This window comes from Cibotium barometz, chromosome 37, assembly GCF_041138505.1.
Source record: "Cibotium barometz isolate CiBa-2024 chromosome 37, ASM4113850v1, whole genome shotgun sequence".
NCBI classification, from domain to species: Eukaryota; Viridiplantae; Streptophyta; class Polypodiopsida; order Cyatheales; family Cibotiaceae; genus Cibotium; species Cibotium barometz.
Genome location: NC_141082.1, coordinates 37,302,340 through 37,315,106, shown reverse-complemented (window position 1 = coordinate 37,315,106; position 12,767 = coordinate 37,302,340). Strand labels below are relative to the sequence as shown.

The window sequence follows — 12,767 nt, the reverse complement described above, 5'->3', positions numbered from 1 at the left end:
ACCTTGACACAAGAGGGGGTTACACTTCAGCGCGTTGCGGACCTCCGAGCCAGACGGAGACCGAGAGCACCAAGCTACCACACTACATCAGAGGAAGATCACAGAGATACGGGCTCGACATCAGCACCATATCCAAGAGCGGCTAGCTCACTTACACTCACACCCGGAGATCATGCTCCGAGGTATTTTTGCCTCGCCATCGCCTATGTATCACATATTACACCCCCATTATGGTACTGGTTGGAGCTAGACAGATCTGCATTGCATTCTTGTATACCCTACACATATAGGTTGCATACTGCGCCTCTAGCAGTAGTGCTCCATCCATCACACCCCCCCACTAGCTTAGTACTTTCATACTTTATTTCATGTTCATTTTGTCCTTTTTTTTTCCTGGACATCCAAAAGACATTGACAGTTGTACATTGATTTGTCTCATAGGTCAAGTTCGGCCTCTAGTAGACGTTAATACAGCTTTCTTTCTTTCTTTCTCTCTCTCTCTCTCTCATAGGCCCATGGACAGTATTGTATCACTTTGGTCTCATAGACCCATTAGGTCTTTAGTAGACGCTTAATATATCTTTCTTTCTCTCAAAGGATAGAATAGTGTCATAGCCCCTTTATATAAAAAAGACAACAAATTACTTTGATTTCTATATTTCCACAAACATTTACATGTATAGCATATGAAGTGCATTCCACATGCGTACCATGTCCCTCATTGTGTCCTTGCTCTACCAAGTCGGATAAATATTCAGAGCCAAGAATGTAACCATCCTTATGCAGTCTGAGCTGTGGACATCATCACAACAAAAATATTTTCAACGTATTAGGGGATTGTCTTTCACAAGTCAGAAGTAGCACACCACAAACAAAGAAGTTTAAGTTTCAACACGAGCAAGGGTTGCATCTTCAAATTCACATTACTTACCTTCTCACAAATTCAACTCTGCAATGCTACTCATCAAGGAGGAACACAAGGTAAATCTTTAAGGTATAGGACAAGGGCATAGGAGCCAAATCCCCCCCAAAAAGAAAAATTGTTGGTGTATTAGCCTAGGTTATCAAGATGGAAAAGTTGATTGTGAAACCCACTATTGGATGAGCTCTTTAAAGATGAGTTTCCTGGGTGGACATGGAACACTGGTGGATGAGGTTTGAGGATCAGAATATTGAATGCCCATAACTTCTTTTCACCACGAGGAAACATGTAATTGGATACCATCAGTTCATGCCAACAGTTCATGCCAAAATGGACTGAGCACCATTTCACACACCAACTTGAAATGCATTATTCTTTCTAAACCTAGACAAGTGAAACAAATTTACACTTCTATTTCAAGAACATATGAAAGGTACAGGCTAAGCATTGATTGATATGCAAAAGAAATATGACTCCTACAATTTTAGAATAAAGAAGCAACACTTACTTTCCATATGTTGGTGTCAAGATCGACTTCATGCTTTCCTGACATGTCAATCGCATCAACACTTAAAACTGCAGCCAACATCAGAACGCAGCCTTAGTAGAGAAGCATATGGTCAGGACACATTAGTACTTACCAGTGCTTTTCTAGCATGCACCATATCACATTTTCATTTCTTTATTTTGAGGAATGATCTAGACAGCTCCTACTACAGATTGTATATGCTGTATTTTTAGGGTCCGAGTGGCCATAATGGCCTTTTGCAAATCTCTCCCTCTCTCTCTCTCTCTCTCTCTCTCTCTCTCTCTATATATATATATATATATATATATATATATATTCCATCTATTCTGATCACGTCTACCGCATCCTCTCCAACCTCGACCCCCACATCCCACTTGATGAGCTTACCACACAGCTCGCAGCCACCCTCCATACGACGTCGGCTGCAGCCGCCTTCCCGCACTCTATCGGTACCTTACACATGTGAAGGACCTACGAGAGCAGCTCATTAACACTAATGAGGTCTTGACAGATAGCTATCTTGTTCAAACAGTTTTGCGCAACTTGCCTGACTCTTATCAGACATTTGGCACCACTTTGCGGTTGTTGGCACTTTGCGGTTGTTGGCTGGCAATGCACTTAATGCGGCCACTTTTGACAACCTTGTGACACTCTTGCTCAGTGAAGAGCAATCTCGTTCCAACAGGAACATGATGTCTGCTGAGTCAGCAATGGCTGCTCCCTTTCGTGGAAATAGATCTAGGCCTAAACCTAGCCCATCGGATCCTCCCAAGACAGAGGACAAGCCTGAAAAGAAAAAGCGTTGTAACTATTGCACGAAAACAGGGCACACCATAGAGGAATGCAGGAAGCGTATTGAGAGTGAAAAACAGAAGCTGGCATCTTCTTCCACAGGTGCAAATCAAGCCAATTTGGCTACACATGTGTCAGCCTTGACCCTTACATCTTCATCACCTGCAGAGATGTCTTCTGATGCCATTGCTTTTGATGACTATGCTTTATAGTCTGTACTCCATGGTATGCATTGTCTGGCAGATGCATTTCAGGGGGGTTTTTACTTGCCCACATGCAGTTGGTGATGCCTCATGGTCACTTATGCTTGTTGACCCTTATGCTGGTCTATGCTAGACGCTTTCTCTGATGTGATGTCTACTGGAGATGCCTTTTATGTTGTTTTTCCTTGCAGCGGGATTGTTTCTACAGTGTTGACATTGTCACTTTCTCACATGTGATGTTAACTGGGAGTGCTTTCTACACACTTGGCCAATGTTGGCTTGCTCTCGTGGTTTTGACATGTTACATGTATATTATTCATTGTGGGATTATGCATCTTTACACTTGCCATACATGCCACTCATTATGGCATCGCTGAGAGTTTACCTATCCTCTCATAGCATTGGCTGATGCCCGCCTCGAGCCCCCACTTTTTCTCCCCATTTTCAGCTCTTCCCATTGCTGATTTTTCCTCATCGGATCCTCCATTGATGAGTTTCACTTTTGCAGCTTACATTGCATGTCTCACAGGCATGACTTCTCGATCCTGTTGCCTTTACACATGCGTATATCTGCTACCTCTTCTTATGCTTATCACTGGTGCAGTTACAGAGCATTGATGTGGATTACATGCAGTTCAGCTTGGCATTTGGTACTTGCCTTCAGGGGTGTTATATGTACATTATGTGTGCTATGTTATATGCACATTATGTGTACATATACTAGGAGGCTAACCCACATTAGGCTTGTGAGCATGGGAGCATGGGAACAAGCTCTAGTGGAGCATGGGTTAGGACTAACCTTAAGGATTAAAGTTAGGGTCAGGCATCCAAGGATCACACATGGGGAATGGAAAGTCAAGAGTCACTTGAGGGCCCTCCTATATAATAGGGGCATGGGGCACACTCAAGGAGGCTTGGGGACTTGGAGGCTTATGCTATGGTCTCTTGTGTAGAGGTCCATATCTACTCACCTACCATTTCACACTAAAGCCACATGCTATTGGATTGTGTTATACCTCTTGATGGTATGGGACGTCAAGGTAGAGGTATGATGTATTTCATTGTTATTCATGTGTGCATTCCTTGGGCTCGGGGGTGGTTGAGTTTATGCCTGATTTATGCATGTTTATGCATAACAATTATCTAGAGAGATCTTAGGGTTTTAACAGTTGTATCAGAGCAATCTCTTGTTGTTGATTTTTTTTGAAGTAAATTTTAATATTTACTAATAAAAATGCTATTTTGTTGATTTGTGTTGATGAATTGCACGTGGATCATCGATATATTGGAACGTGCGTTACTACAATTCAATGGACGAATCGACGTTGCGGGGAATTCCATGAGTTTAATGCTATTTTTTCCTATTTTTTATGGTTTAAATCAAGCATTAATGGAAATTTTTACAAAAATACCACATATTTTATTGTGGATATTTTTGGTAGAATGGATTCCCTAAATTCCTGGATTTTTTAGGAGTTTTTTCCTAATTTTTTGAGCATTTTTATGATTAAAAATGTATTTTTTACACATTTTTGCGGGTTTTTTCCACAGATATGCGATCAAATTTCTGTCGATTTTCAACTGAAATTCAGTAGTAGGGGACAACGTGTTGATGCATGAAATGCTCTCCTGTGTGCATGGGACTCTCTCCGCCTCTCAAATCTGATTTTTCCTTCTTTTTTCTGTGAGAAATTCTCTTAAAAATGATTTTTTAAACATTAATCATAATTAATGATTATGATTAAGTATTGTTTAATTAAAAACTTTAATCAAAGATTAAAGTTAATCTCCCTGTGGTTAACAGAGGAGAGAGAGGAGAGGAGGATTGTATTTTGGATGGAGAAAGAAAGAAGAGAGGAGAGAGGGAGGATTCCCTCTCCATCACCTCCATCAGGCGCAACGCGGGGAGAGGTGCAGCCGCCCCCGCTGGCGAAAAATTCGCCCCCCCCCCCCCCCCTCCCGCCTAAAAAAAATCAAAACCCACAAAAGCCTAATTAAGCTTTTTTTTAAATTTTTTTTAAAAATAAGTTTTTTATATTTAAAAAAAAGCTTTTGATAATATTTCAAAAAAAGCCTGAAAAATAGTGAGAAATTATGGGATTTGAGGAAAAAATCTCTCAAAAATTTCTGAAAATTTCTTCTTGAAACTTTTTTAGCTTTCATCTTTCGGAAAATCTTTGGCTTTCCATTTTCGCGAAACCTTTTGGCTTTCCGAATTCCGGAAAATCTTTTGACCTTCCGTATTCCGGAAACTTTTGACCTTTCACATTCCGATTTTTTTTGCCTTCTCATTTTCTCAAAACTTTTGGCTTTCCGTATTCCGGGAAAACCGTTAGAATTTGGAAATTTTTTGACCGTTCGTATTCTAAGATGCGTTCGGAGTAATTTAAAAATTTCAAAAAAATTCTTGAAAATTAGTGAAAAATTAGACAAAGGTTATTTTAAATTTCGAAAAAATGTGGGGTTGGTATTTGGCATGTGGTGTGTCCATTCGGACGCCCGTGACCATTCAAATTCCTTTAAAATATATTTTTTGACCTAGAAAATTAAAAAATCCATTAAAATTAAAAATTTTCATTCGATTTAAGAATTGTCGAGCGGAATTGAAAATTTCGTGAACGATGGGATTCTCAGGAAAAATTAGGAATATTCTAGATGTTATTTTTAAAAATCCTAAAAGTTGATATTTCTAAAATATCAATGATATTTTAGCAAAATTAATTGCTAAAAGTTTTCTGAAAAAATATAGGTTTAGAATGCCATAAGATAAGTTTGGTGGAATTTAAAATTATTATATTTTGAGGTCCTAAAAAATTAGAAAAAATTAGAAAAAAATCATGATAATTCTTTTTCTCAAGAATTTAATATTTTCGAGGGTTATTTAATGTTGAGGTACGTTTTCTCGTGCTGACATTAGATAGATGCGGGTTATTCGCATATTATGAATACGATTATATCTCGTATTAATGGATATTTATGTTTGGATTAATTCTAAACGATATATTCATGATTTTTTACCATTGTTTAGCCATTCTTTTTGGACATGTTCCTTAATTTCTTTTGATGGCTATAATTTGCGTTCAAAGTGTGTTTCACCACTTTTCCATAATAACTTATTTTGCACTTATTTAAGTGTGATTTGTGCTTAATTTCTTAAGCCTAAGACAAATTCTATCATGGGTTAGTTGATCGGTTTGTTTTGGTGAATTTTTATTGGATGTTTTCCAAGTTTTATATGGACTCATCAGGTTCTACCTAGATCACTTGTGTCTAGGAATTTTTTATTGAGTGTTACACACATGTGTTTCACTTGCTTACTTTGGAGTTTTGCTTGAACGACACACTGTTCATATACTCCGGATTGATGAGTTGGCCATCAATTTTAATGCGTCTTTTGGCATGATTAATGTCCATTAGATGGTATGCATTGATTTTTATGATCAACTATGGTCTTTATGGATTCGAGGAGCTTCTATGCTTTTATCCATGGTTTTATAAGGATCTTTTGATCTTTTGAATAATTACATATGCTTTAAAGGAAGCATTTGCCTTCATTTTTTGGACGTAATTTTAGACTATATTCCTTGTACTCTTGTACATATTCCAATTCGGATACCTAGTTGCTTATGTATCTAGGTGAGTTATTTTTCTACCCTAACTTTATTGTGTTTTGGGTAGTTATCATTAGAAAGGCGTCAATAATTCAATTTCTTTTCTAATGATGTACTCAGAAGGAGTTATTCCTTGATGTAGTCTCAAGTATATAGAGACAGGTTTAGTATGTGAAAGTCTGGATAAGGCCATCTTATTCTTTTTATACAGGATTTTATTCATATTTCCTAGACAGCATACTAGGGAGTTTCAAATTGTTAAGGTATGTATGGGTGGTATCATGGTGGTATGGGACGCTAGTGATCCCTCACATATATTATCTTATGGGATAATTTGGGCTCAAGATTGTTGCTTTGCTTACATCACTTAGCATGTTGTTCTCAACATTCAAAGACAATCTCATTTTCTAAATTCACTAGAAGTTATAGTGTGGGCATTCTCTAGATAAACTTCTTTTATCTATAGCTTGCATGTTTTGATGAGGGTAATCTCATCGGCATTTTCACTTATTGAATTCTCTTTCTTTAGAGTTCAAACAAGTTTATCTTGTTGTGTTCGGATAAGGAAATTTGGATTCTTCCTTTCTCTAGTTCCGTACTTTAGGTGATTTATATAGTCAACCTGATTGTTTACGGATGGACATATGTGACTCATCGAGACGTTGATGACTCTCTATGTTGATATGGGTAACTCGAGACGTCGATTATTCTATATGCAGATGTGGGTATGTCGAGGCGCCGATGAATCCCTGGTTTCTGCTGTTATAATGCCATGTTTTCCTACTTTATCCGAATGGTTTACAACGAGGAAGTTACTTTGAATGTGAATTGCTCTGATCATCCGCAGTCTGATGGGCAAACAGAGTGTATGAATCAGATTGTAGAGTATATGCTTCGTGCATATGTCTCTAGAAAATCATCATACTGGGGAAAATATCTTCCAATGATGGAATTTGCCTATAACACTTTTAAATATACGGCTACAGGTTTTAGTCCGTGCATACTTATGTATGGGTATCAACCCAAGGCACCTATTGATGTCGGTCTTAAGGACATCGAGCTTGATGCATCGAGGGGTTTCTTGCGTGATATGTAGGAAATGCTGACCGAAGCTCGAGATTCTATCAGGAGGAGTGCTCAAGATAGGGCACGATTTTATGCTGATAGGGGACGCTCATCTCGGTCTTTTGAACCAGGAGCGTTGGTTTATTTTAATGTTCCTAAAGATTCTCAGACTTTGTCAATAGAAAAACGCTCGAATTTATCTCCTAGATATTGTGGTCCATTTTCGAGTTATACATCGGATTGGCACGGTTGCGTTTGAACTTAAAACTACCTCCACATGTTAGAGTTCATCCAGTCTTTCATATTAATAGATTGAAAGGAAAACTGGGAGGTGAGGATACCACAGTTACTCTTCAAGAACTCGTTGAAGTCGAAGATTTATCCTATGTGTTCCACATGAACCTGATAAGGTTCTTGAATTCAGGGAAAGGAAACTTTCTAGTTGACTAATCCCTGAGGTTAAAATTAGGTGAAAAGATAGGGAAATTGAGGATTCGACTTGGGAGTCGGTTGAGATTGTTCAGCGTAGTTCTCCTTCTTTTCATTGCAAGAGTGCAATGTTTTGAGAGAGGGGAAGTATGTTATATGTACATTATGTGTGCTATGTTATATGCACATAATGTGTGCATATACTAGGAGGCTAACCCACATTAGGCTTGTGAGCATGGGAGCATGGGAACAAGCTCTAGTGGAGCATGGGTTAGGACTAACCTTAAGGATTAAGGTTAGGGTCAGGCATCCAAGGGTCACACATGGGGAATGGAAAGTCGAGTCACTTGAGGGCCCTCCTATATATTAGGGGCATGGGACACACTCAAGGAGGCTTGGGGGCTTGGAGGCTTATGCTATGGTCTCTTGTGTATAGGTCCATATCTACTCACCTACCATTTCACACCATAGCTACATGCTATTGGATTGTGTTATACCTCTTGATGGTATGGGACATCAAGGTAGAGGTATGATGTATTTCATTATTATTCATGTGTGCATCCCTTGGACTCGGGGGTGGTTGGGTGGTTGAGTTTATGCCTGATTTATGCATGTTTATGCATAACAATTATCTAGAGAGATCTTAGGGTTTTAACAAGGGGAGTATTATGCGATGCCTCTTGATCAATCACCTCATGCACACAGACTTGGTTAGATTAGACACCGACACCACATCGTTGGGCCCGTAGGAGCTACCCCCAAAATCCCACTTCTACAAAGAGCACTTCCGCAAGCTCACACCAGATGGATTCATACAGAGACCAAGCTACCTATAGAAACACATGTCACATGCCATGAGGATAGCCACTGGTCAAATTTGGGTATCATCCTAGATCTTGAGCATAGAGACAAGGAGATACGAGGGCATAGAGGAGGGTCTTTTGAAGATGTTTAATAAAACTTTCTTTCTTACAGGGCTGCAGGGTCTTTTGAAAACATTGCAACGCTTTTGGTCTCATAGACCCTTTGATCTTTTGTAGACGTCAATAGAACTCTCTCTCTCTCCGCGAAGGAAGAGCAATAATTAAAGACTTCCGGAAGCCTAAACCCCACTAACTAGCTCTCTCCTACGTACCACAAGCATTCATATTACACATGGTAGTTGACCCTTAGCTTTTTATTTTTATTTTCAATGTTCGTGCTTATGCGCAGTTGCGCCTAAGTGCACCCCGAAGTGGATTGTAATGATTGTGATGTCATGTCTTTTGGTCCCATATGCCTTCAAGGCATTCCGCAGAGACGTTAATATGACTTTCTTTCTTTCTTTCTTCTCTCCCCTTTTTTCTTTCAGCTCTAGTTGGTATTTTTAACACGTTTTTTCCATGATTCTGTCATTTCATGGACACATTGCAACACTTTTGGTCTCATAGACCCTTGGTCTTTTGTAAAAGTTAATAGAACTCTCTCTCTCTCTCTCTCTCTCTCTCTCTCTCTCTCTCTTGCACAAAAGATATGACTTTGAAGATCCTGCCTTTAGGATGTTTTCAGGGCTTCTGCTGTGAATGGTGTGCTTGTTTCTGTAAGAGAGTAGAGGCTTAAAAGACTTTATGACGCTATTTAATGGTGGCAATAATGTAAAACTTAATAAAATGTTTTGAAAAAACTCATGTTGCTCCTAAAATTCCTATTAAAAATTAGAGAAGCAGACAAACTTTGGCAAGGAAGTGCTGGAAATGTCATGTTGATGTGAATTGGAAGAGTCTCTCCTTGTGTGTGATCAACCGCCATCTACCAAGTGAGCAAAAGGCTTGATTAACTCTAAGAATAAAAATCAAATACAAACAAAAAGCCATTAAATCCACATGAAAAAATGGTAATACATACAAAGTAACAAAATCATTATGGTGTTAAGTTAAATAAAATGGCTGCAATTTTTCATCAGTGCGCTCATGAGACCCCCACACTTCAATGGCAAGGCTTAAAATAGCTCCCAAGCTGCCTCCAGAAGCCGACCTGCTGGGGCTGGCCCAACTACAGCGGTCATGCCTCATGACCAGCCTAACAAGCCAATCAACCAGGCTTGTCAGCCAGCTCACCACTGTAGGCAGGTCTGCCTGGTGCTGGCTGCTGCCCTGCCTTGATACAACATGGCCCAGCCGCTGCCACCCTGTTTCTACTGCCCACAGTCCAGTCTTGCCCTCTCAAACCGTCAAATGTCCTTATTGAGCTTACCATACTTTCCAGTGTTCTTCCACTTAGATCTGCTAGCACTCGCCTTCTCTTAAGAGCCAGCCTCATATATTATGTCCCAGAGCCACCACCCCTGCTATCAAGATGGCACACCAGCACATGTGCATATAGAATCCCATAGGCTGGCCATCACTGGAAGAGTGTAGTGTTGAAAAAAATGAAGGTAAGAGTACTCGTGTGTGTGTGTGTGTGTGTGTGTGTGTGTGTGTGTGTGTGCACGTATGCATTGTAAGTATGCAACTTTAATAAGAAACATTACACTGAAATAAAAACTCGCACAAAAACAAGAAATAAAAAAGAAGCTGGGCTTATGGAGCTACCTGATGCACTGTTACCGTTGTGAGATAGAACTTTAATTCGTGTACAAACAGCGTCACCATAATGACCAGTCCAACTAGGGAGACTGCAGGATAACCACCGAACACGTGTAATATGAGAATCCTGGTTTTCTGTCATGTCTCTAGACTGACTTTTAAAGTCCAAAAATGTGGACGCTCTTTAAAGCACACACATGGTAGCTCGTTGGGGTGGCATGCCTCATGGAGGGGGGTGAGAAGAGGTGATACACATCATGAGGGATAAGTAATCAGGGTACCGTGCCGCATACAGAGTGGAGGTGATGGGGGGTGTGCATTCCTCCACACTTTGTCTTCCTCTTTCACTACCTCCCCCCTCCCCCCCCCCCCCCCAAAAAAAAAAAACCACCCCCTTCTTCCCACTCTATGCACTCCACCTCTCTCTCTTTAATGAACACGTGCAGACATTATCATTAAGACCATAATCCTTGTATTACATCTAATCCGAACACACTTCTGTTACCTTCTTCGTGGTAGACAAACGAGTGCCTTTGACAACAAAAGGAAGCTAAAGGTCTTTACCAGAAAAAATGGAATTTTGCTACAGCACCAACGTGTACTCCAAATACACAGAACAAACCAGCATTATGCATCAGTCCTAGACATAAAACCTATGTACCATGTCTACTAATTCACACCAAGTTTAGGGTTTAGCAGAGTGCAGGCCATTGTGAGCCCTATTGATAAAAAGACAGAAGCCCTACGTGTAGTGAGGATGGTTATGCACAGGGATTTATACACCACTAAGGGAATTCTAGAGCCCAGAAACATCTGACCTCTGACAAAAACTTACAGTGAGGCTAAGCATCCCGCACTAACTTAATGGTGTGGTCCTCAATTTTCTACTCTCTGCAGTAGATGATGTGAAAGCAAGCCATGGTAGCCACAATCTTCACTTTTTTAAAATTACTACCCCAACATTCAAAGCATCAACACTTCTTCATGCATTTATGCATGAGCTGACATGCCAACTTTATTTCACTCCCAAGAACAAAACCTTTGGCATAAAAATAATGGACACTACATATTGACCAAAGATGGTACTCAGACTTCTAACAACTGTTACGCACCTATGGCACCAGAATTAGTCTTCGATGTCAAATGTTCTTCGGCATGTGGAAATGCATCAAAGTTTTTCAATGCTTGAAGTCTTAGTGCCATTCTTACGACCTGCAAAAAGACTCAAAACAGGGAGAAGCTATGTCAGATACTCTGGTGGACATAATTATCTTAACATACAGACTTAGGCACTGAATTGATTTAGGCAGCAAGCATTGATCCACGTATGACACCATCACAGGGTCCCAAAGGCACTGGGTCCCTAATAAGGGACTTCCCCATGGCCAGCTCCTGACCGCGTGACTGCTTAATGCTCCCCAATTGCCCTGCAAATATACTGGGATTGTCGTAACACTATTATCCAAACATGTCCAACATATGTCTTCTATTGCTTTTTTGTTCCCAGTCTGCTCATTCTCATACCTTTGTCCTGAATATCCCTTCACGGCCTTACATCCTGCATTGACCCTGTACAAACCCTAATCCTCACCTATCACTCACTCAATGACCTTGTGCTTTATCATTGGTTTCTATACCTCCTGAACTATCCTGTGCATGGCCTCAGTAGTCATGACACATGCATCTGAGGCTTGATGCACACGACAAGCTAGCTCACTAAGCAGAGGCTTATTCAGATCTATAAAAATGCTGATTTCAGCTCACTAATAAGCTGGTAAGAATGCAACTAACTTAAGACCCCAAAAAAACAGGAAACTTAGACTTAGAAGCATTGGTGCACCCGTGGCAAATGATACTGCACTTGACATCCTTCTCAAGCATGCCAAAAGGATTTCGCAATCTTACAACTACATTAAAGAATTTACCCAACCCTACTCTTGAAGAAATTGAAAATTCTCGCATGAAGAAAGATAAGCGACTCAAAGAGCAATCTACATCAGCACAGAGAAGACCTTCCAAAGTACTAACCAGAAGGATGTCAAGAAATGTATCTATTGTTTAAAAATGGGACATTGGGTCCAAGATTGTTAAACCAAAAAAGAAAAATAAACACACTGCAAATACTATGCATGCTAAAAACACCGACATATCTCATCAAAGAGAAGATTAGCATTTGTTTTCAGTCCATGTCAAAAGGCAGTGCTCTTAACCTCTTGTATTTATGGAATTGTTCTCCTATCTTGTTTGTAAGAAGTATAAATGCCAAACTAGTAGGTCAAGGTTATTGTGTAGGAGCTAGAGGCCTCAAATCAATCCTTCACTAATACAATTATGTTAAAGAATAGGGATCTAGGATTACTAGATTAAGGGAGAGTATTAGAGATTTGATCTTGTGATCCTATATGAATGAAGGGAAATCATAACTCTTTGTATTTGTGTATATATTGTTGAGAACCGAACGGTTACTTTGGAAAAGACTGTTGGCGAGATTCATGAATGTAAAAGACAAGCCACATGGGCTAGACAAATGTTGTATGATAATCACATGGGTAGTGTGTGTAGTAACATAGTCTCATTTATTCGGCTAGACACATGAGGATTGTGTGGGCTCTTGAAGCCTTCATGGAAGGGAATAAAATCATGTAGGTCTTT

At 39.8% G+C, this 12,767-nt stretch overlaps 1 protein-coding gene across 2 annotated transcripts in view; it reads right to left on the bottom strand.

Moving 5' to 3' along the window:
• The window catches only part of LOC147617244 (Endoplasmic reticulum vesicle transporter protein), a 37,612-nt gene that overhangs the window by 23,892 nt on the left and 953 nt on the right, over nt 1-12,767 (bottom strand). For both annotated transcript variants that reach the window (XM_086776868.1, XM_086776869.1), the window contains 5 exons: nt 11,228-11,327; nt 10,122-10,204; nt 9,264-9,339; nt 1,431-1,498; nt 711-792 (listed from right to left, as the gene is read on the bottom strand). In XM_086776868.1, the coding sequence (XP_086632994.1) occupies nt 711-792; nt 1,431-1,498; nt 9,264-9,339; nt 10,122-10,204; nt 11,228-11,318 (400 nt within the window). In that variant the 5' untranslated portion in view covers nt 11,319-11,327. The remainder of the gene's footprint in view (nt 1-710; nt 793-1,430; nt 1,499-9,263; nt 9,340-10,121; nt 10,205-11,227; nt 11,328-12,767) is intronic.